A 24,751-nucleotide genomic window follows, 5' to 3' on the forward strand; every position below is an offset into this window, starting at 1 on the left:
CACAGGTCGATGTGTGTGAGGGTGTGTGTGTGTGTGTGTGTGTGTGTGTGTGTGTGTGTGTGTGTGTGTGTGTGTGTGTGTGTGTGTGTGTGTGTGTGTGTGTGTGTGTGTGTGTGTGTGTGTGTGTGTGTGTGTGTGTGTGTGTGTGTGTGTGTGTGTGTGTGTAAATGACAGAGAGAGAGATGCCATTGCTGGTCGCTAACTGAAATGGAGAAACATAGCTTTGTATTCGTACAGATGGTTCTGCATGTGTTTGTTGCTAATGTTTAAGTGCTGAGAATACTGCTGTTTGCAAACTAGTTTTAAAGTCAATACAGTGTACGCCCTCAGGATGGTAATCTCTATAATATGATTTACTGTACGTTTAAATAGAATAAAGAGCACTAAGGGAAGACATTTTGGTTGATTTAATCAACATGCATGTAGAGCTATGAGACAGATTTGAAAGAAAATGGTCATTCAAATAGAATCTGCTCCTTTTAAGTATCAATGAACTATTTCCTTTAGCTCTATTATAATTAGAAGATCATCTCTCTTAAAGAGGTCATATTATGCCCTTTTTGGTGTTCATATATTTAATCTATGTACCTACTAAAGTATGTTCACAATAGTTCCAAAAAAGTGTCTGTTTTCATGTACTGCCGGCTCGCTTCTGACTCTCTCTCTAAGGCTCTGAAGTGCCCACGTTCAGAGTCCCCACGTGTGGTCTGATCTGATTGGTCGGCCTTTCGGCTCTGCCGTAATAGGTCAGTCGCTCAGCACGGTTCTCGGAAATGTCACGCCTCTTTTACCATATTGGGAATGCAGCCACTGGCTCCGTCTGAGGGGAGCAAAAACATTAGCACCTTAGCACTACTGTGCTACCGCAGGCTACGGCATATCGTGGGCGTGCTACAGAAGTTAACGGGCGTGCAACATGAGCTGCAGGGCTTACCACAACGAGCCAATGGGCTTAGATCAGTGATATCACACTGACAAGACGTCACACTGACAAATTTTTATCGAGGGGGGCTAGAACCGAGTGTTACATGCAGCTAATACTACACCTAACAGGAGGACGTAGGAGAAGCCGCGTTTCTGCGGACTTTGAACAGGACACATGGAAAACACACTAAAGGGCATATAAAACCAGAAAAAGCATAATATGACCCCTTTAAAGGAAAGAAAGAGGTAATTAAGAGAGAAATGTTACTATTGTCCTTTATCACAGTTAACAGAAAGAGTTATCTGCCTGCCTCTTTGTGTGTGTGTTTCTGAAACTGAAAGAGGGCCAGAGTATGTTTACTAAGTCATCGCATTATCTTGCACTCACACACTCACCACCTGTCATGGTGTCACATGGTTGTTGAAACTCTTAAACTAAAATTCTGCTTCACATATAATTATGGACTTAAGTGTGCTTTTGTTTGTTTTGGGAATTCACTTTACTTATAAAGGAGCTTCACCAACTGGACACCAAAGCCTGTGGTTACTAATAGGAACAATAAAAGTGAGGTGAATAAAGCAGAGGAGAACTGTAGGCTGTGTATATATAAAAAACACTTAAGCTTGACTGACTGGGTGACTTAACTAAGTAGTTTTGACATCTAGATGTCCTGTGTGCATTTGAAGAGTATTTTTTTAGACACCTTATGACTGTATACCCAGCTTTACAGTATACCTAACTGCATGTTTCAGGTACTGTCATGCTTCTTTTGACACCTGGCTGAGCTGACACTGACTGACAGGTGACAGAAGAGTATTGACCACCGCTGCTCCGCTTTTGACATACAGCAGGTTTTCAGGTTGCTTTTGTGCTGTGTGAGATACAGAATCCATCCTTCAAAGAGGTCAACTGATCCTTTTGTTGTTTTTATTACTTTGGAAGACACAGCATTTGAGCTCCTACTTCATAATGGGACAGCTCCTCATTCTGATTCAATATAGAGATTTGTCACTAATAGAACTTTCTTCCATTGGTAACATTTGCAATGACGACTGTTAAAGGATAGACATCATACAAGTCTGCAAAGTTAAACAGTTTGAAGAGTTTTCTCGCATGTTTTGATGGACTCAATACTCACCTGCACACCTGTCTTTTGAAATAGATGTGTTAAGAATGTTTCCACTTAGAGAAGTAAAGAACAAAGTGCTGTTTATTTCCTCAAAATGGCATCAGCTACGTCAATAGTTTAGCTTTAAATAAAAAACTAACTTCAACAGCTACAGTATATCAGTCAAATGAAACCTCTCTCAACCTGTATCTAAAACCAGCAACATGTAAGAGCTACATGGTAGGGAGAGATGATATACAGTATCCATCATCATGCTGAGCTACAAAAACTGCCAGAATTAAGCTTTAAATCTCACTGATGTCACCTACGTTGAGTACATATATTCTTATATAATAATGACTGTACTGTCAGGCAGATTTGAGGCCCTCAAAAGGACTGAAGATTAACACATCTTCCCTACGTACACTACTTTAGTTTTTTTTTCCAAGCCATACATTTCCCTTTCATCATCTTATACACTCACACTAAGTTTTTCTGAATATATGCTAATCCTACGGCACTAATACCTCTGAAAGTCATGGTTAGGAGAGAAATAAACCTCTGCAGCTGAAGTTACCTGCTCTCATTAACGCCATTAAAAGAGGCTAAGGTCGCTGTGCACAGAAAGTGCAAGTTGTTATAAATTTCCCCTTGGATTGTCTCTTAATGAAATACAGAAAGTTGCAAGTCACACAATAAACTAAGGACTATCCAAATTTGTGCATCACATCCGGCAAATGTTTGGGGGCTGACACTCAACTCGGAGGGAAAACAATACATCAAATCTTATCTATCTGACATCTTACTCTGCATCACTCTCAAAAACATATTGGTTGGATTCTTCTTCGTGTAGCAGCTATAGTGGCTGTTACCAACACCTCCTTCTTTTATGCAACTCTTCTATTGTATCAAGTCTATAGTGTAGTGCATAAGGTATGTGCTTCTAGTTTCTGAAACAAATACATTATTTTCCAACAATGGAATAAAGTGAATCCTGGTACATAAGAGCACAACACAGCGAGGCAGACGGTGTTCCGAAATAAAGAATTTTCCTTCTCATCGAAAAGGTGAAATGCAGCCACTTGTGCTACAGAGAAATGTGCCACTTGAAAACTGATTAAACTTTTTGGAAAACTTTTTCATCTGGCCTTTGATCCACTCTCAACATCAGTAACAGAAAATATGATTTCAGTGGGGCTTTTGAGGCAAACAAGAGGGACAATTTTTCCCTCTTACAGGAGCTTAAGTTTTATATCTCTAAACTGAAGCAAACTGTAATGGAAACATTCATTGTCAGTGGGAGAAACAAAGTTGAAGTGAGGTCAGTATGGTGTGTGTGATATGAATAGTGAATGAAGTTCTGTCTCTGAAGCAACTGAAGAGGGACAAACTCCAATCACGCACACACGCACGCACAGGGGGTACAAAACACTTACTTTACTAAGAAGAGGGCGAGCACCTCACCCTGGCATCAGAGCACTTGTTTTTGTACTTTCATTCAGTACGCACAAGCGTACGAACTGAGATGGATTGCTGCTGGGGACCATGGCAACCACTGGGGCTATTCTCTGTCACTGAGACAGAGGGAGGGAGAAAAAGTGAGAGGGAGTTAATCAACAACACACATTTTCATTCTGCCTTTACACACTGCCGAGCTATGCACACACATTAACTTTATTGTACGTCCATGTATCTCAGTGACAAACTCTTGCTGTACAGTGGAGAGGAAGGGAGGAAGGAAGTTTTTTTCCTTAATTTCAATTAATCATGAATGTACAATAAATGATACAGAGCTAACATTTAGCCTCTAGTAAACCCAGTTTAACATGACTGAACAAACTGTGTATGATTCTCAAACAAATTAACAACAAATTTAACCTTGTATCCATTGATTGTCATTCAATATACCACAGCCTAGAGCTTCATTGTATCAGGCTATTTGTCAAAAACACAAGACATTATGTTTCATTGAGGATGCTATTGGCATGGCAACAAGCGTAACCCCCACTTTCTGAGTACCGGTATTCTTATTAATTGCAACTTAGACTTGTTTTTATAATCAAACGAAGTTTTATCCTTCTTAATTATTTGTTAAATCTGTGAAACAAAAAAAATACATGTAGTGGACTACATTTTAAACAGAATTATAAGCTATTTCCCACAGTAGTATAGCTGCCACATGTTAAAACACTAATAATACGCTGCCTCACCTGTTGTCTCAGTCGAGTTACCATGGAAACATGATAATATAGTTTACCATGAGTCGAACTCGTTCCTTTAGACGAACACTTGTGTTTATAGACGCCTTCTGGATAAACTGTGATTACTTTAACTTCACTTATTTCACTTTTTAATTCTCAGAACCACATTAAACTTTCCAAATGTGTCACTTCACTCACATCGTTGAGGAGACGGCGCCATCAGCTGGTACAATTTGTCAATCACGTACGCCTAACGTGCTACGTCATCACGAAGCGACACGGAAAGCGCTGCGTCCTTCAGTGAACTCAGTGCCGTGGTGCCCAAACACGGTTTATAAGTCGTATATTTTGAATTGTGCGTTCTGTTGAGTGACAGAAAATACGTAGCAGTGGTGCACGGGAAGAATAATTCATTTGGGAGCTTTAGGAGCTTCATTCGGTGAGTTTCAGCTGAATGTTTTTAAAGAAAACTCGACTACTTCCATCTTAACCGTGTGTGTTTAGTCATAGTTGGATAAAATACTGTTATGTAATACAGTATAAAAGGTCTATTGAGACTGAAAGGAAGTCCATTTACAGCCAACATACATAACAGCCACAAGGGTCAGACTAAGATACATGATATAATATGGATTAAGAGTGTGTACATAATAACACAGCATCACAGTTAGAACTGTGTAGTGACAGCTGTCAGAAAAGTCTCATTAAAGGCTTATGTTGTGTTTCTCTGTTTAGAAAAGGTGCTCACTATGAAGCTTTAAAGTTAAGATGAAAAAATAAAGGAGGTTAAATTTAATTTTAGATCCACAGCTCAATTTTTGATTTAAAAAATATCACAAAAAAAGTGAGAACAACATTGTTTCACATAAATGAGACAGTACAGACACTGCATACCACAGTATGGGCTCTAGCTTCACCCTCTACTATGAGAAACCTTGTACCGGTGGCATCACTGCCTCAAACTGAAAAAGATACACCTTTTTTAGTTCCCAGAGTTTTAGGCAGTTATGTAATTCTTGATATCTCAACCTTTTTTTAAAACATCTCCCAGGTGTAAGCAGGGATGTCAGCTCCAAACTCTGCACAACGGAAGTCATGCTGGGACGCCAGGGATTTGCTGTGGAAATGTATGGACGACAATAACGACAAAGTTGAATCCTGCCAGAGGTTCCAGAGCGAGTTTGAAGCAAAATGCCCCGCTCAGTGGGTAAGTGTCTTCTGTTTTTTGTTATCCTTTATGCTTTGATTCTATGTTATGAACAGTCTGTGATGTCAGAAAGCATGAACTGTGAGCCGATTTGCAAAATCAAAAAACATTTTAAAGAGTTAATTGCCCTTGCTGTTAAATATTATATTTAAAATCGCAATAGGTTTCATATTTCACCTTGTATCTTAAATACAATACTGAAAGACTGATATGGTATTTTCCATTTTCTTTGATAGGTAAAATATTTTTCCAAGAGGAGAGACTTCCTGAAATACAAGGAGAAGATGCAGACGGAGGGATTTACACCTGCTGAAGGTCCCAACCAGCCATCCTAACCAATGAACCATTGGACAGCAGACCATTCTAAATCTGCAGAGAAACTGACTTTGAGCCCTAATCAGACCAGGGCCAGAAGTGCACAACCTGGGGATGAGTTTTCCATCTTTATTGAGGATTTATTTTCACAGATAGAAAAGTTGCAAAAAGGAAAATATACATATTATCAGCTCAGAGTGGCAGTATGGGGAGTTGTTTGAATGAAGCATCAGCTCATTTCAGCTACAGGTGTCAGATGTTTGATGTGGATGTAAATCTCAGTTGAAGTTCACCTGGGTGTAAAATGTAATGTTGTCATTGTAGTTTGCAACTGTGTAGTTCAAAACACAGTTGGAATGCTTAAAGGTCACATTTTATCCTCCTTTCAACAAGCTCAAATAAGTCTCAGAGCTCCACAAAACATGTCTGTGAAGTTTCTTGTTCTAAATCCACTCTGATCCTGTATTTGATCATGTCTATAAACCCCTCTATTTCAGCCCTGCTCAGAACAGGCTGTTTCTTTGTCTGTACCTTTAAATATGTAAATAAGCTGTGTTTGACCACGCCCCCTTTCTGGAAGGACTTGAGTGGATTAGGCCTTCTCGCTCCATGCCCTATTGTTTACGGTGAGAAGGCAGATTCAGGGCAGAACAAACACCTAGCTGTGGGAGTGTCACCCACCTGTGGGAGGGGCTACTGCCCTTTGTGATGTCATAAAGGGAAAATCTCCAAACGGCCTGTTTGAGCACACATTTTCTGAAAATTGGAGCAGGTAAAAGATGGAGAGGATGGACTTTTCTCATAATTGGGGGGTTTGTAGACAGAATAGTGACACATATTAGTGTATTTTGTATAATATGTGACCTTTATTCACTTTAGCTCAAAAAATGCAACCCATTCAGACATGTAAAGTGGGCCTGTTTCTGTGTCAGCATTATTCAAGATAAACTTTTCTCTCCATCTCCGTTTTCAGCCTTTAATCCAGAGTGCACCTCTGATAAACGTTTGTGTTTAATGAATATTTCTTGCACTGATACTAGTCATGAGTAGTGATCATTTCAATCATTTTGTGACATAAAGACAAATGAATACAATCTGTTCTGATTCTTACATTTTCATTCCAGGTGATAGTGTGTCTTCTTAAAAAAACAAAAACACACACAATGAGTGGTTTAAGTGGTTTTATTCTTGTGCATGTATAAGATTGTATCATTGTAACTCTAGGTTTCGAGTTGAATATGAATGAAACATCGAAGTACAACAGATAATTTAGGAATATTACAGCTCATCTGAAACCAGGCAAAAAGGCACGTTATCTTTATATTAAAAATCTGTATGTATTTACAAAGGAGTGTGTGGCCCTTGGGTCAAGGTCACTGCTGTAACTCCACGGAGATGTATGAAACCAAAGTCCTAAACTTAAAATGCAGTAATATATATATAAAAAAATGCACAAATTACATTAAAAATTTGTGTAAAAATATAAAGCATATATTTTAGATTTCTGCACAGTACACTGAAAGTTGTGTGCAAACCTTTTCACCACCAGACAACAGTTGACGTGATTTGTCAGTTGATTGAACACGCTATGATACCATACAACCCTCGCTCTGTCGCTCTTCTTTTAAGGCTTTGGATGCTGCGTTTAACAGGAACTCCAGACTCCTGGTAGGGGACTCTGATGACCCCCAAAACTCTGCTCTCACATGTCAGGAGAAAAGTCTCACCTTCAAGATGAAGACCAAAGTCGGTCCTCCTGTTGCTTAACATGCTACTGTTACGAATGTAATAAAAAAATCTATATGTTTATTGTAACCCACTGCAGTGTTTTCCACCTCTTGACACAGATGGAAAGAATCTGTCATGGTTAAAGATCATTATAAAAGCATCATACAGGACCTCTTCTAGAAAGGTTTTACTTCTTCATAATGAAATCCTGAAGTTTTCAGGTCGATTCAATACAACAAAAAAGAAACATCCGATCAACAATCTGAAGACAAATAAGTTATCAAAGTAAGCACAACTAGGGGAAGAGTGTTTTTGGAATCAAAAGCTCTGTATGTGTGTATATGTATGCACATAATACAGGCAAGAATGTGTCTACATTCAGAAAAAAAGTTTGCCCACATTACACATAGACGTGATTTGTCAACCAATGATGGACTCTCTCTACCTTAAACAGTACATAGCATCAAGTACAAGAATATGACTGAGAGCTCATTAAAATGTGATTCTGCTGCTGTTCCATTTACAAAGGACAGTGTTGAATATAGTTCCCGCAGGGCTCTGAGCATGCAGCGGGCCAGGCTTAGAAACCTGCTGAAAGTGTCGCACGACAGGCAAAAACCATGTGGAAGGCACTCGTGGTATTTGCTGGAAATGTGGCCTCAGATTTAGAGACTTTGGTACATTAAAGAGATTTGAAAGGCAATGCAAGTAGAAGCAAGGAAGCATGTATGAAAAGAGAGCATGCTTTTCAATTATTTTGCATGCTTTGAAACATTTCATAAAAGATATGAGGTGCTCCTGAAAGTGGTTCTATGTATACAGTACAATCACAGCAATATGTGAAGCCTCCTTCCACACATGCTCTAGCTTTAGTACGGCTAGAGAGAGCCAGAGTAAGAACATCAACACTCCATTTTCAAAATTCTCCCAGAAAAACTTGCACAATGACCGTTCAAGTTTTTACTATGTACTGTAAATGTCAGCTAGTGTGGCTCAGAGGCCGAGCAGCATCTTAACTTATCATTCCTTCTACAAAATCAATCAACAAAATATTAGATATCAATCACCAACAATTCATTTGTATCTTTTAGCAAATTACCTTCAGGGATTTCTTTAAAACAGAATCTCCATTTAACAGTGTCAATGGAGGTAAATAAAAAGGGCTTTCGCAGGAGGTCAGGCTTTACACGGTTGGAGGTCACTCCTCATAACACCTCTCATGCCCAACAGAAAATATAATTCAAACTATTATATCGAAGCAACATGTAATGGTTTTTGCTCTCCTTTTCATCTCATAGGTCCCCCCCCAAGAGCAAGAAAAGGGCTCCTTAACTCCGAGCTGTCCTCTTGACAGGCCAAACACCATCTTCTTGTGTTATTTCCTCACACAAACATTGCCCCGCCTCTTTCTCTCTTTCAGTCTTCCGAGTGGTTTACGGTTCAACACCTTTTCTTCCCAGCGGTGGTTATAAGATCCCGGTGATGTTCCTGCCAACTGCCCAGACCGGGAACTCGGTCAGGTTGAAGAGGGGAACCCCCCACGTGCTGATGGCTAACATCACCACTGCCACACCGATCAGATTCACCCCGAAACCTGCTTTCACCTGGAAATGGAAAGAAGGCAAAGGAAAAATGTTAGAATAACTGAGTTGGAGGATTTCTTGTACCAAATATTTTTGGTTTGCAAAGGGTTAAGAGAGAACATTTTTTTATCCTTCTGAAATCAACTTTGACACATTGTCCTCGGCAGCCTCTTGATGCTGCAGGTGCACAAGGAGCATGTGGCTTTGTGCATTTGTTTTGCGTGTGTGTCGTACCATGTCACTTATCTGCACGTGGCCGTAACTGAAGACGATGGCGTTAGGGGGGTTCCCCACTGGAAGCATGACCCCGAATGACACGCACATGGTGGACGGGATCAAAGTGTGGAGGGGGTTGATTTGCAGAGTCTCCGACTGGATGGGTGAGAAGGAGTAAAGGACAGAAAGAAGCAACAGAGTGAAAGGAGAAAGCAATAAAGGTGGAGAGTGTAAGGATGAAGTTGGGGAAGAAAGAAAATAAATGCAAGACAAGGTACATTTTGAGAGGTTTAGGGAAGGGGAGAAGGAGGGATGAATGAAAAAGAGGAGAGGGGAGAAGATGAAGAGAGAAGTCAAATGAGTTTTAAACACTGTGAGAGGCTTTCACACTAACACAAGAGTGCAGGGTATCAATACTCTCTCCTTACACATAAGGGTGTCAACATTTCAGATAATCCTATTTTTCAATACTAATATGTGATAAAGACTTTATTGTTTTTAATTATCAGATTTGGAAAGTATTGAAGTCTTAAAAACAAAGCTACAGAACTTAAGACAGATGATTTACCCAGAGCTGTGAAAGAAAGAACAGCGGAAGTCACTTGACTCAATTCAGATTCATAGGTCGGCAAATACTGATGTTTTTCAAGAACTATTGGCGTTTTTGTCTCTTGCAAATAGAGAGCAGAGGGGGTGACACTGTCTAAAAAGCACAAATACATGATACATCACCATTGTGTTTGTGAAGTTTAAACAGTGTACAGGAGTTTGCTTTGGTAGTTCATAAACAACAAGGGCGTATCAATGTGGTTTTATTTTCACTAGTAATGTATCAAGATTAAAACAAGATTAAAAGACTAAAACCTGACTAGAAACATGTAGGCTACATTAAAGTAGCTTTCCTTATGAATATCGTGGCAAAGGAAAAGATTGAAAATTATTGTCCACAAGGGGGCAGCAGAGTCAACACAATGCTGTTATTTTAAAACAGCCACTTGTAAAGAAAGTGTCCTTTGACAGGATAACTCTTCAAATGTAGCAAACAGAGCCATTTGAAAAAAGAGAAGAGGTTCTGTTGTTCTTTTTTAAGTAGTAGAAGAAAATAAATATGCTTATCCTCTTGAAAGCTTAAAGCTCGGACTCTAATATCAGTCGTTATGAAGATGAAACCTGCAGTTTGTTGTTCTAATAGATTTGTATAAAGACTTGAAATAGGGCGGTAGAGCTAGCCTGGCGTCTTGTAAAGGTACATTATGCTAAGCTAATCGGTGCTACTGGTACATTGATCTTTTCGGCTAACTCTCTCAAGTAAAATGTGTTTAGGTGTGCTTTTTTTAAATGTCAAACTAATCCTTAGACTAAAAGGGCTACATGATGGATTAAATATGCTTGGCATTGCGCTTGCTCAGGAATAAAAATCATCTTTTGATGTAATTTATTCAGTTAGTGTGATGGCTCTTTCATCATGTTACAAATATTTGACGATCAGCTCTAAAAATAAAAATAAAATAAATGACCACTGTGATGGAATTTTTGTATCTCATTCGAGGTCTGTGTCTTTATAAAACATCTCACTCAGAGAAGTGTCGTCTGGTATGAGATGACACTGTCCTGGTGTAATCTTATGCTCGGTCAGGTTTAGGGTCAAAGGCCTCTCTGAGTCCGTCTGTAATTCACTCACTACCCTTGACCAAGACAAAAATATATATTTCTCTGGTTCTACCATTTACAGGTTAGTTTATGAGTTAAATGAACATTTTTGTCTTACTGAATACAACGTTTCTCCCAACTTCAAAATGAAATCTTCTCATTTAGGTTTTTTCTTTTGCAGAAAATGAAACTGCAGTATTTTTTTTAGAACTTAAATTATGCAGCAAAAGCCTCTCCAGGGACAGGGGTTGCAAATTAGCCCCGGCTAGGAACCTGCATGCATGGCATCTCTACTTTGCATTTTACATATGAAGCAAAGTTCATTACATGTGTCCCTGTTAAAATATGTTCTGGAATAACCCTGATGTGTTGCATGTAGAGGTGCTGATTAAAGGATCGTTTGAAGTGATCTTTTCCAGCATTTTATATTTTTACAAAAGTTGTAGCCTACACTCCCTCTCTCTCAGCTTTATCAGATATTTTCACATGATCAACTACTATAAGTGTGTGAGGGAGAGTTTCTGTCGTACCAGCGCTGACAGGATGGGCAGGAAGACGGTGAGAGTTGCCGGGTTGGAGGCGAACTCGGTGACCGCTGACACCAACAGGCAGGCCAGCAGGGTGACGGCCCAGGGAGGAAGGCCACTCATGGGCTCCAGCTGTCTGCCGATCCACACCGACAGGCCTGACACCTGCGCACACACACACACACACACGGATGTGAGCAGCTTCCTCAAAGGGGAAAGATAAGAGCTGAAGCTAGCTGTGGTCACAACTAAACTTTAATTTCTACATGGCTTAATATGTCATCCACAATAATCCCTGTTATAATGATTCACTCTTTTAAAGATGGCTGCTAGAGAAAGAGAGTATGACAAACAGAAATTATACACTTTTTACCACTTAAACAATGACTGCGGCCTCTGGTCAACACTTAAACAAATCCATAAATTACATCATCTGGACATACAAAAATCAGATCATACAAATCTCCGTTCAGAAGCTTCCCTGACCTTTATTAGATAACCTGATCTTGAAGATGATGATGGCTCCACCACACCCCCAATTTACCTCTGAATTAAAACCCCTGGTGATGTACTGTAATGAAAAAACACACTTCAACACGTGTATATTACCTTGCACCCTGCAGCCAGTGCATAGCCGCCTCCCACCAGGATGACGATCTCCCACGGCATCAGTCTCTGGAAGTCCTTCCAGGTGATCATGGGAGCCAGCGGGTCATCATCACCTGAAGGTTTATTGACATAGAAAAGGGGTCAATACTCCTGGAGTGCTATGGTTCTATCTGCAGCTGTAATCAAAGGAATCTAAGGAAGTTTCTTAAGAACACTAAGTTGATTATACTTTAAGGAAATTGGGATTTTTGTTGAAAGAGAAGCTTCATTTAAAGCCAAATCAAACACATTTTCATACTTGAAATCTTTTTGTCTCTTAGTATGCTGAAACTGGTTCTCAACTGGTCTAGCCCCAGAAGCCACCACTAGCTGCTTCATGAAAAATCGCGACCAAACATTTAGATATTTCTCTACAAATCAGATTAATTTAATTTAAAAATTGTGTAGTTTTTGGACAAAAAAAAAAGTTCAAAAAGCACTTTATAAACTTTTTTAACACTTTTTTTCCCTTAGGAACACATTTACAACCCACATGGTTGGGACCACTTTTGGGTCCTAACCCACCAGTTGAGAACCACTGCTTTAGACTTTCCAGGTTGAGTGAAATCTGTAACATCAACAATAACCTGTGTAAGAACAAAATAATGCTCATTAAATGAATACATTCCTTTTTCAGATGCAGTTAGTGCTGAAATATTTTTCTCTTAGCTGTTCTGTCTGTTTCTTAAACATCCTGACTTGTGAAGATAAATGGCTTGCAGTTGTTTACATGCTTCAACTACATCTGTGTCTCATAGGTTCTGGTGTTAAAGAGGTTAGTGGACCGACAAGGGTCAGCAGTAACACACAATAAATATCAGACTTTTCCAGTCTTTTAAAAACAACAGGGAAAACACCAGTGAACTATTTTTTCTTCACACAGAGGTTTCTCGGACTTGATGAACCGGCAGCATTCAGGCAATAAATCAACCTGTAGAGGCTGTAAAGTCTCCGCCCCCTGCTTTAAGGCCTTTGTTTAAAACACACACACTGGAGGAGGCCGTGCATGGTTGTCCAAATTTGGGGATTTTAAGAATATAAAAAAAAAAGTTTTGGATAAATAGAAATATATATTCAAATGTAAAAAAAAATTGTTTCAATATGTCCAAGCCTTCCAAGCTTACTCATGCATTTCCATTGTTTATAACTGTTAGCTTCACTCACTTCAGATGAAACAAAAGGCCACAACAACCTTTGTTTGATGTTTGAAATGTGAAAGTTATATACAGAATGAAATGCACCTCATTGTTGGACATGTTGAACCCCCCCCCCCCCCCCCCCCCTCCCTGGTGCCCTGAGGTGTAAAGGCTACAAGTATATGGTTATCACCTGAGTATTTATAGCTGGAAGAGGATGAGAAGGGTCGCCTGGCAGGGATGAGGAAGAGCAGGAAGCCCAGAAGGACTGAGACTGTCGCATCAGTCCTGTAACCTTTCCTGAGAGGGAAAACACACACAGAAGGGAAAACGCTTTAAGAATGGATGTACTCGTCGTACTTGGTGACAGTGTGTGTTTATTTAACAGAACTATAAACACCATAAGGCACTCACACCTGTCTGATCACTAATTAAGTGAGAATGACACCACCTGCGGTGCTGTGGCTCAACATGACGGTTACTCACTTCTCGAAGAGAGACGTCCAGCCGGGCACAAAACCAGGCTCTCTGGTGAACCACAGCAGAGTCATCAGGATGAAGAAAACACCCGTCACCACCTCTGGGTAACTAGAACACACACACACACACACACACACACACACACACACACACACACACATAGAAATGAAATGAGCATGGTAAGTCACACTTGCACTCGTGATAAGATGATCATGTCAGGGTGTCATGTCTGGGTCTGTAGGTAAGATCCACTCACGTATATTCAGGTTAGTGCCACATGTCTCAGATTGTTTATTAGAACACCAAAGCCTTAAAATTCTCCTCTCACATTGGAAAACTGAATCTAATTGCAGTGTTTACAAGAGATTGTGATCCTGATCACAATTTATAAAAAACATAATAATTTGTTGCAAGGTGTATTTCTTCCCTGGTGCATTAAAGATCTTCTAGGTTTGATTTCAGCTGCTGGAAGACTTTAAAAAAATTCTCAATGTAAGTGTTTCAACTTGTAAAGGTGCAGATTTCTTTCTATTATTATTATTATAAATACACTATCAGAAGTTCCTGCACATCTAGTCAGGATAACTAAGATACAGGAAGATGTGACACAATATGATACTAAAACAATACGATACGACTGGATTCAATATGATACCACATAGTAGGGTGAGATACCCTTCAGTGCTGCACAATCCCATGCAGCGTGATGCAATGTGATACTGTACCATACAATATGCTAGGTAGCAGTATGATACTGTACAGCACAGTATTGTACGATTTCATACAATGCAATACGATATGATGAGATGCAATAGGTCACGATACCAGACGATACGGTATGATATGTTACCATGTAATACGATATCATCCGTTTCTATGGGAACGGTACCAAAACAACATATTACAATACAATTCAGAGTGGCACAATGTGATGAATTACAACGCAGTATGATACAGTACAGTATGGTCCAGCAGGGTGCAATGTGATATGATACAAACTAATTAATAAGAATTGATCGTTTACATTGCAAGATGATGCAATATAATTGGATACTACTTGATGTAATACAATGCAATATGATGTGATACAAAATGTTATACTTCATGGTCTTGCATGCCACACAGATAAAGCTGACAAAATTAATTTCAAGTTTGTACACAAACCAGTCAATAATTATCCCCACCCCACGATGGCACACACTGCACATATTCCAAACATTAGACAAAGCAACAACAAAGCGAACACACACACACAGTAAAGCATAGAGTACACACCTGATGGGTCCTAGTTTCTCGTACTCCTCATGGATCCTCTTCTCTGACATCACCTCCCTCCTGGTCTTGCGCTTCTTGCTCAACGAGCATGTTTCCCTGAAGCTGAACACAAGCAACAACATTAACAACGATGTGACTCACTGAGACCTGCAATCAGGACATAAAAGGCACGCACTGAGGGATCATGACTCTTTAATGACAAGCTGCATTACTCCTACCCTGCAGGTAAGACATGAACGATACACATGATGGTACAGCGCAGGATGACACAAACACACTCACTTGCAGCCGAGGAAGAGGCAGTGCAGCCACAGCCAGGTGAGGACAAGCATGATGATGGCTATGGGGAAGCTGAAGATGAACCACGTGCCGAAGTTTATCACCTTTGCGTCTGGGTAACGTCTGACGGGACAAAGACAGAACGAACAGAGAGTCACTTTAAGAGCTCTACCCGTGTCCAGGTGCTGGTCGTGGTTTAACTTATTCAGTAATTACATTAAATGACTCTGCAGCAGGACAACAGAGCTGATTGGAAATGTAGCTTCGTTTTGATGCAGTAGCACTGACATTGCCAAAGAACCAAAAATCACTTTCAACAAGGTTTGCCATTTCATCAAAATCATACTGTTGTGATATTTTCATCTGTGATACATTTCTGTATAAACATACAGCACGTGTACTTGCAAATATAGGACCTCACCAGAGTTAAAAATAATTGTTTCTCCGCCCCATTAACCATCTAACTTGACCCTGCCCTGGCCTCATGTGTTCTGCTGTAACTGACAGCAGCTGTTGTCCCTTCAGCTTATCTGCACAGCTGACTCTCTGTCTGCACTGATAAAAGGTGAGTCTATTGCAGCACTGAAAGGTGGAACTCCCACGCTCTTTCACTGATATGTGAGAATCACTGCTGCATGCACAGTGCCAGTAAAACCAGCAGTATGACATCATTTATTAGACCCAATAGCAGGTAAGCTAAACTCTCTTGTGGAGCCTCTCTGGAGTCGATGATGTCAACCGTAGTTGAAACTATTGTTTTGTTTTTAAAAAATCACAATATGAGCTTCAGTGTGACCGTAGTCCTTTGCGTTGCTTCCTGCATTTCTACTGCTGAGTTACAGTGCGACATGAATTTGTAAAAAAAAATATCCTTGCTAATGTTTAGGACCCTCCCGTAGTGATTTCTCTTTTTAACACTTCAGTCCATCACGGATATTCTCCCAAGGGGCTGTTGACATCTGTCCTTCTGGAAAACAGCTGCAGAGCATCTGTACAAAACATCACGTGATCAGCTAATGCATTTAAAGAATAATGAATTTTTAAAATAATACGCCTTACTATCAGTTAAAACAGGTAGATGACTCCCTTAGTTTAGTACATGGCTATTAACACCCTGATTTTTGATTCTGAAATACTTTATTAATCCCTGAGGGGAGATTCTGGTTTTACACTCTGTTATTTAGAGACATGCTTCTCACACACCCGGCCCGAATCACACACACACACACACACATACACGAACAGGACCTGTGGACATGCATTAGTGGAGAGATGTCAGAGTGAGGCTGCTACACAGGGAGCGCACCAGGGCGGTCGGAGGTTCGGTGCCTTGCTCAAGGGCACCTCGGCAGTACACAGGAAGTGCCCTGGAACCTCTCCAGCTACCAGAACAACTTCTGTATTTTGGTCTGCACCGGGACTTGACCTGGCGACCCTCCGATGATGCCCCCCTGATAAAATATAGCTGGATTTTTTTTCCCCTGGTTGCTGAATGCATTCTGGGTATTTATCCACCGAAAAGAGTGAGCATGCACTCATAGACATTTGTCTCTTAAAAGCTAAAAGAGTGTTTCATTTAGGATGAAAAAATGTGAATCAACCAAGCTTGAATCCATACATTAAACCTTTGGAAAAACATACATACATTAATAAAGGAAGTAACTTAAACTAAACTAAACGTTGGTGATAATCAGCTAAATTAGGGAATGTGGTGTCAGGGCAACTCGGATAGGAGTATAAATAAGTAAAGAAGTCCACAAGGAGGAGGAGCGGGATACCTTTGTTATAAAAAGTTTCAGTTAAAGTGAGCTTATGGAAAAGAGAACATGGTTCAACTTCATGCAATGTGGAACCCAGAGACGTTGAGTGCAAAACAAGAGAATATCCTAATCGTCTGCTAAGGGTTTTTTTTTCCATCATGGTTGAACATGCGACTGTGATTGAACGCTACCAGCACCACCTATGGTTTGTTTTAAATCCTGGAAAGCTCACAAGGGTCGCCGCCTTCTGGACACAAACCCTCAGAGTCAGTGTGAGGCGCGGTGAGAAATGTTTGCACAGATGAACATCTTGCTACGCCGTACAAAGAAAAGAAAATCACGGTGGGGGGGGGCGGTTCAAGTCGTCCCACATCCTCAGTGCACTTTGAGCTCTAACTGTGCTCTCCTCAGTCTCCCCGCTGTGGTGTCATTCGAAGCTGCGTAGGTGATGAAGTGTGTTTGCTCAGTCGTGCTTCGATGAGCACTGTGCTGTATGGACAGTAATGAGGTTAAAGGTGAGAGAGGATGATCATGTGTGGGTTGAAGGCAAAACGTAGTCCTACCTCTTCTCTGTGATCCATCACTATTACGTTGTTTCAGAAAGACGGGTGGAAAGTCAAAGATGGACTATAATAAGAAAAAAAAACAGAAATGTCCCTCTAGATTTAAGAAGAGGGGAAATTAAACTTTGGACTATCAACAAACAATTTTAACTATATAGTCCTAAAATGGAGCGCAGCGTAAGTTGAAGCAGGAAGACTGGTTAAAGTCTCTCACAAATTCATTCCATTTTCTTCATTCAGATTATCCACTCCCTCTCTACCACTTCCACCCTCTGCCTTGCTCTGGTGATCAGCTGATTTTTGGCGTTTCCTCTCAAAGCAATAATCCAACCACACTCTGCCACAACCTCTCTCCACCAATCTCAGTCACATTTTAAAAATCTGTTCTCTCTCCTCCACAGTCAGTTTGTCATTTCAGTGCGATCGCTGCGACCCTCCTCCTCCGCCCCGGTCACCAGCTCAGCAGAGTTCAGATCCAGACTCAGAAACCCACTCCTCATCACATCCTGCATTCTTCTATCACCACCATAGGGCGGTATCCCACCCTGCTGTCGGCCTCACTACCCCTCTTAGTACATCATGACGGAGTCTAATCGTCAAAGACTTTGCACACTTATCTTTTCCTAAACTTTTAAATAAATTGTTGTGAACTCTTACTTTAGTCTCTCCTGATTGAACTAGTATCATCCACAGAGTGCAAGACCGGAAACACGTCACCAATCACTAACTTTAGACACGTAGAATCTTTCAAATCTATCATTTATATTGCAGATTTTACACATTACTCAATAACTACATTATACTAAAATTGTCCTTATAATATTGTACAGGTATGTACAGTGAATGTTTTAAAGTAGAGTAGTTGGGCAGCTCTGTTGATCAGGAATCCACTGCTACATACGACTTAAATGCAACCAGAAACAAATAAAATAATAATAATTAAGTTTCACCTAAGTTGTCATGTCAAGAATTCCTGTAAAAACCTGGGTGTGTATTTTTGTCCATCGGAGGGTCACGTTTATTACCTTGCCTTCTTGTACTAGCATGGACTTGTTGCAGACAAGAACCTGAACTGACTGACCTGGACACACACACACACACACACACACACACACACACACACACACACACACACACACACACACACACACACACACACACACTCACAGTAACACCTACCATGTCTCAGACGTTGACCTCAAGCTACATGACAGACATTCAAGATTCAAACTTGAAGGTATAATTTGGGGGATTTTCATAATCACTGCTTGAGACTACAAGACGTACTGTGCACACAAACCCACACAGAATCAACACCTGACCTTTGTACAACCAGCTGCGACATGAAGGAGGCCATTCTGCACGGCTTAGTGCTGCGGCTGGAGGAAATCGGCTCTGTCAGGACTGTAGAGGCTGATTAGTTTGATCTCAGACCCCAGTGCCCCCCAGACACTGAGTTAACATGAGCAGGTTCGGCTGGACAAGCGCAGCAGCTAAGAAATCAATCAAGCTGTAAATGTGCAAGATGTTGAAATTGTGTCTAAAGGGTGTCCTGAGCTAATGCCCAATCAAAATATGTTTCTAATAATAAATGTTAAAGATGCATACACATTTACTTTTCATAGTTAATTTTGAAAACATACACAGAAACGCAGAGCCTATTTTTCATTTCTCATGGGCTTTTTCTCAAAAGATGGAGCGGAAATAAATTACATTATCCTCATAGGAAACTGGCCTTGATTTGCTCTAGTTCCAGTTGATGAAAATTCCTGATAGATGCCCAAATTGATGAATTAGAAGTCAGACGGGAAAGGAGAAAGTGATGCTTTCAGACTGACGATATATATTTAACGATATCATCTGCATACAGTGAAATGTGATAATGATATCCAGATGTGTAGATGGGAGATATTTGAGGAGGCAGTTTCTGCAAAGAAGGCCGTTTTTACGGGTCCCTTAGTAAAAATTTGCATATATAGAGTGCATAGTATGGAATAATAAAAATATCTTCTTTTAACACTTTATATAAACAATATTAAATATTTGTCGTAAAGCCATTTCAGTCAGGATGAAGAACTGAACATTAGCTTTCTTTAAGTCCCAAATTTTTCCAAGCATTCAGGTTTTTTTTTTTTTTCATTTAACCTTTATTTAACCAGGTAATTAACCAATTGAGATCATGATCTCTTTCACCAGGGGTGACCTGGCCGAGAGGGCAGCAGCATACGTCATATTAAAAATAGTTTAAATTGACAACAACATGAGGGCATGAGTCCAGGCTTGGTTTTGAAATCGGTAAGAGGTCGGCATTATAGAATCTGCATCCCTGAAGTTGGCCAAAAACCTGTAAAATCAGAGATGACCCTTGGATATGTCCCAGTTTTCAGGTTTTTTCTTTGTTTGTTTTTTGTCTTAGGAGAGCTTCAGCTTCAGACAGGATGCTCAACATGCCTATACTCCTGCCTCTGCCCTGCTCCTTGATATCTTTAAGAGACAGATGTTGTTGTTTTTTTTAATTGAAGCAAAAGTAAGATCCTTACAGACCAACACAAGCTGCCTGAAATGCAATAGTGCGTTGCTAGGACATCCTCTGGGGTAACTGGTATCAGTGAGCTAGCAGCATTACAGGATTATTATTATTATTATTTCCGTTATTCCACAACAAACCAGAAACCATCAGAGGGATTTTGGACTCAGGTGAGTGTGTGCATGAGTACTCACGTGTTGAACTGCTCGGCAAAGATGAGGTTGGTTGACGTGCCGGTGATGGTGATGAGGCCACCGATCGTCGCTGCGTAGGTGATGCTGAGCGACAGGCATTTACAGATCATGTGGTCCCTCTTGGTGGGATACTGGGAGTCCCTCCTGGCCTTCACTCGCTTAACGTTCGGGATTTCGATTGCAATCTGGAGGAGTGAAGGGAATATTAAGGAGAGTCGGATTAGCATGCAATAATTGAACAACAAAAATAATAATTTGACATGAGAAAAATTAACTAATTCTCCTCCCAGCATTTCTTGTCTCTCTTCGGCTGTCCTATCCAAAAGGGGCAAAAATGGCCCAAAAAATATCTTTAGAAAAACATCTAAGCCAATACCAACAGTTCCTCCTTGTACCTTACCTGAGGCAGGTGTCCATTTGTGTGTTTAACGATGTCCTGGTTAGAGTTTGACATTAAACCTAAACCGTTTGCCGCCCCAGTTTGTTCCTGAGGGGGAAAAAAAGCAAAAAGATTTCACTTGCAGTTTGTACATTCTTACTGTGCTGGCTCGAATGTGACTTCTGTCCACTTGGCCAAAAAGCCTCTTTAGCTCTTACCTCACTGAGCATGGAAAGCTCCTGTCTAGTGCAGTCATTACTGGAGGGAGAAGAAACAAGACAATTTAGAAAATAAGTTAACTTTTTCATTTAATAGCATTCATTTAATTCATCTATTCTGCAGGATCCTGCTGAATCTGTAGGTAGCATAGAGCTGCTGTATATAGTAGTATTGCAATAACTTCACTGTAATCCTTACAAAAGCTTCTCTTCCCAATTTTTGCAAACTTCAGTGATCGAGACGATTTGCAGAATTACTGCTTGATTCATTCCTTTCTGTTTAAAATTCATTTCCAGCTTCCATAAAGCAGAGTGTGCACATCCATGAAGTTCAATGCCATCTCCACAGATAAATAGATGAGGTTGGAATTAATGATAAGGACTGTAGAAATCAGTGGCCGTTGCAATTAGGAATAAAGAAAAAAAAGGATATGTAGGAAAAGCTTTGAAAGAGCTCAAACAAACACCCATACTTACATGTCATTGCGATAAAGCAGCTCTAACTGATTTTTGTCCAGGTTCCCTTCTTTTTCTGAAAGAGCTGCAGACAACAACAAAATGAGTAAATGGAGAAGAGCTAATGGAAGTTTTCATCTGTTGAAAAACTAAATTATTCTGATATAGTAGGAAGCAAAACAAGAAGTGCTTCATTACTTAGTGTTCACTTAACTATCTCTCTATACAGTTTTCAGGGAATGCTTGTGCAAACATTGTTATCAAAACCTGTCTCATATCATGTTTTTGTTTTCATAGGAGCTCATACAGTGACAGAACCAACGTACATGCATCATCCTCATGGGCCTCTGCGGTTTCGGAGTCCTCGTGGCTGTCGGCCAGGCCTGTGCAGATCAGCTGCTGCAGGACGGCCTCGGCTATGGGCATCACCATGGCTGTGGTGGACGTGTTGCTGAGCCACATGGACAAAAAGACTGTGCAGCACATGAAGCCCAGCACCAACCTGGACAAGTGAGAGGGACATCAGAGGAGATTTTGGACAGTCCTTACTCTCAGCTTTATCAAAAGACGCAGAATGTTTTTACATGCTTTTGAACGGGGTCTTTATATTGCATGTGACAAAATGTCAGTGTGTGTGTATTGCTCACATGCCAGGCTTGGCCCCCGCGATCATCACCATGCGCAGAGCGATGCGTTTATGCAGGTTCCACTTCTCTATGGAGGCGGCCAGGCAGATGACTCCCATCAGCAGCAGGGTGGTGTCTTTACAGTACTCTGCTGCCACCTGAACACACAAGCAGCATGTCAAATAGAAATGTATATAATTCAAAACAATCAGGGAGACGGACAGGAGTGACAATGTCTTTCCATTTTTCCTCCTTCCACTGCTTCCCTATTCACCCTCATTTTTGAAAAAGAAAACACAGATTGTTCTTTTTAAGCTGCTTTACTTGCAGCACAGAGGGTTCACAGCCACACAGGGTGTCTCCTCACCTCTCACCTAAAACCTGCTCTACTTGCTCTTTTTGGACATTTTATTATTTGTATTCAGTTTATATTCTGTCCTCCTGCCTACACTTTAGAGGGAAATGAATTAACTCATGGCTGTTAATTGCTTGATTCTCATTGGCCAATGCCACAGAACTGGCCTGCTATAATATCAAACTGTATCAGACTGTTGTTATGAAGAACAAACCATTACTATAAAGGGATGGCTGTTGCTAGGTAATCATATCAATCAGTGGAAAGAAATCTAGCTAATTTGAAATCAGTCTATTTATTGTGGGGAAAGGAGAAAAGAACGAAGACAATTACAGTGGAGACGAGAGATTAAAAAATACAAAAACTGCAGGCTTTGACAGAGCAATCTAAAAGACTGAACGTGGTATGGGATACAGAGGTGTTCAGCGGCCGGTAAACAGAAAAGACAACGTCGACAGACTCTTGACTGATTCATGCAAACTTTTTCATCAGTGAACATTTTCAGTTTAATGTGAGTAATGAAAGCATTGTTGTTGTTGTTGTTCTTTTAGATTTATTTTGGTTCTTTTTATGCCTTTTTTTTGTAGATATGACAGTGGATAGAAGAGACATGTGGGACAGAGCCGCAGAGGTCGGATCAGGGTCAACTGCTTGGAGGACCAAAGCCCTCCGTACATGGGAGCACTAACCACGAGGCTACGGGCTGCCCATGTTAGTTTAGCTAATTCTAAGAAGACTACAGCTTTGGGCCCAGCTTCAACTGTAGATTCCAACATAATATAAGTTGAAGAAGAAGAAAAGGAAAAAAAAAAAATGTAATCAATAAAATCATTGATAAACTGATATTTTGGGTGAAATGATTTAAAGATTTATTTTTGGGCTTTTCATTCCTTTATTGTAGAGCTAGGACAGTGGACAGAGTTGGAAATCAGGGAAAGAGAGTAGGGAATGATGTGCGGGAAAGGAGGCACAGGCTGGATTCGAACCTGGGCCGCCCGCTTGGAGGACAACAGCCTTGATACATGGGACACTCGTGCTAACCACTGTGCCACCAGCGCCCCTTTTGGGTGAAATTATTAATGAACAGAAACTGTTATGTATGAATGAAGTAATCAGCTGTCTAATAAACGGATGACTGAGGAAATTAAACTAGACCACATTTGGGATGCCAGTGGCGTAGTTGTTAGAGAGCCCGCCCCCCATGTATGAAGGCTGTGGTCCTCTAGGCAGTCGGCCCGGGTTTGGGTTCAACCTGCATGCCAATCCCCACTGCCTCATTCCCTGATTTCCAACTCTGTCCACTCTCCTGTCGCTACAATAAAGGTACAAAAAATAATAATATTAAAAAGTAGGCTACATTTGCATTTCTGAATAGGTGGTGCAACCCAGTGCCAGAAACTGCAAAGAGAAATGTGGGAAACTTGAGACTCTTTTGGAAATGCCCATATTTAATCTTAAACCTGATTAATTAAGGGCCAAAATTAGCTCTGAGGCAGCACTGGTGAAGTGAACGAACACGTGCTGTGATGTTAGGTTACTTTCCTCATTACCAGCATTAAAACATCCACAAAGACAACAGCTTTGAAAAGTCATTCTTATCTAGTTAACGTTACACTTGTTTTTTCACTTCCTCTTGGGTTTATTTGGGAGAGAGGTGTTGTTAGGGGAGACTGGGAGCACCATAATAGACTGAAAATGTTGCATAAAGCTCTGCTGGCATATTTACCACCACAAGAGGCTTACAGCAGTGTTCACAGGCAGCTTTGTCAATGTTTGTCAATGCGATTTAGTCACACGGGGCATAAAGCTCACTTTTTATGTAATGCTGATAAGAAAGGTGAAGATGGCGGGGTGGGATGGGGAGTTGGGGGCGGGGGGGTATAATTAATGGAGCAGAAAATCATGTTACAACTTACAAAACTTACAAAACCAAACAAAGACGGCCGTCATTATCTGTCAAACCAATCAAATCTCTACAGGGCGGAGCGGCTAACCTGATCACCAGCTATGGTGATGAGGGGAGTGTGTGATTGGTTGGGTGTGGGTCAGTCTGAATGCATGTACTTAGAAAAGGAAAGAACAAAGATGGTGGTGATGAGCACCAGGTCAGTGGGGTTGTCCACATGACGGCTGATCAAACCTTTATAGTTGAGTGACGACGCCTCTTGTTTACCCTGACACATAAGTAACACCACATCGTAAAACCCTGATGAAATCTTAAATGCATCTTAAGAAACCCTCCCACTTGCTTTAATCACACATGAAAGAGCACAGAAAGGCCTTTCACCCATTTTCCCCCTGATCTGGACTTACTGTATATCCGCATATACAGCAATCTGATCAGCTGACGCTACAGTAAGACGCCAAATATCCCCGCATTTACAGTAGTCCCTCT

The 24,751-nt window shown here is 40.7% G+C and overlaps 2 protein-coding genes across 2 annotated transcripts in view; one reads left to right on the forward strand and one right to left on the reverse strand.

The window, feature by feature from the left end:
* Positions 1 to 4,531: 4,531 nt before the first annotated feature.
* On the forward strand, positions 4,532 to 6,850 carry LOC132956697 (cytochrome c oxidase assembly factor 6 homolog). The gene is made up of 3 exons (XM_061030271.1): positions 4,532 to 4,673; positions 5,286 to 5,441; positions 5,678 to 6,850. The coding sequence occupies exons 2-3, from the start codon at positions 5,298 to 5,300 to the stop codon at positions 5,774 to 5,776; spliced, it is 243 nt and encodes an 80-aa protein (XP_060886254.1). The 5' UTR covers positions 4,532 to 4,673; positions 5,286 to 5,297; the 3' UTR covers positions 5,777 to 6,850.
* Positions 6,851 to 8,427: 1,577 nt separating this feature from the next.
* The window catches only part of slc13a4 (solute carrier family 13 member 4), a 28,055-nt gene continuing 11,731 nt past the window's right edge, over positions 8,428 to 24,751 (reverse strand). Inside the window, exons 3-16 of the mRNA XM_061030268.1 lie at positions 22,023 to 22,159; positions 21,702 to 21,877; positions 21,397 to 21,460; positions 20,920 to 20,959; positions 20,723 to 20,809; positions 20,323 to 20,507; positions 15,282 to 15,401; positions 15,000 to 15,101; positions 13,731 to 13,832; positions 13,438 to 13,544; positions 12,070 to 12,182; positions 11,464 to 11,625; positions 9,302 to 9,439; positions 8,428 to 9,088 (exon numbers count right to left, since the gene is read on the reverse strand). Of these exons, the coding sequence (XP_060886251.1) occupies positions 8,951 to 9,088; positions 9,302 to 9,439; positions 11,464 to 11,625; positions 12,070 to 12,182; positions 13,438 to 13,544; positions 13,731 to 13,832; positions 15,000 to 15,101; positions 15,282 to 15,401; positions 20,323 to 20,507; positions 20,723 to 20,809; positions 20,920 to 20,959; positions 21,397 to 21,460; positions 21,702 to 21,877; positions 22,023 to 22,159 (1,671 nt within the window). The 3' untranslated portion in view covers positions 8,428 to 8,950. The remainder of the gene's footprint in view (positions 9,089 to 9,301; positions 9,440 to 11,463; positions 11,626 to 12,069; positions 12,183 to 13,437; positions 13,545 to 13,730; positions 13,833 to 14,999; positions 15,102 to 15,281; positions 15,402 to 20,322; positions 20,508 to 20,722; positions 20,810 to 20,919; positions 20,960 to 21,396; positions 21,461 to 21,701; positions 21,878 to 22,022; positions 22,160 to 24,751) is intronic.

The sequence above is a fragment of the Labrus mixtus genome, chromosome 22, assembly GCF_963584025.1.
Source record: "Labrus mixtus chromosome 22, fLabMix1.1, whole genome shotgun sequence".
NCBI classification, from domain to species: domain Eukaryota; kingdom Metazoa; phylum Chordata; class Actinopteri; order Labriformes; family Labridae; genus Labrus; species Labrus mixtus.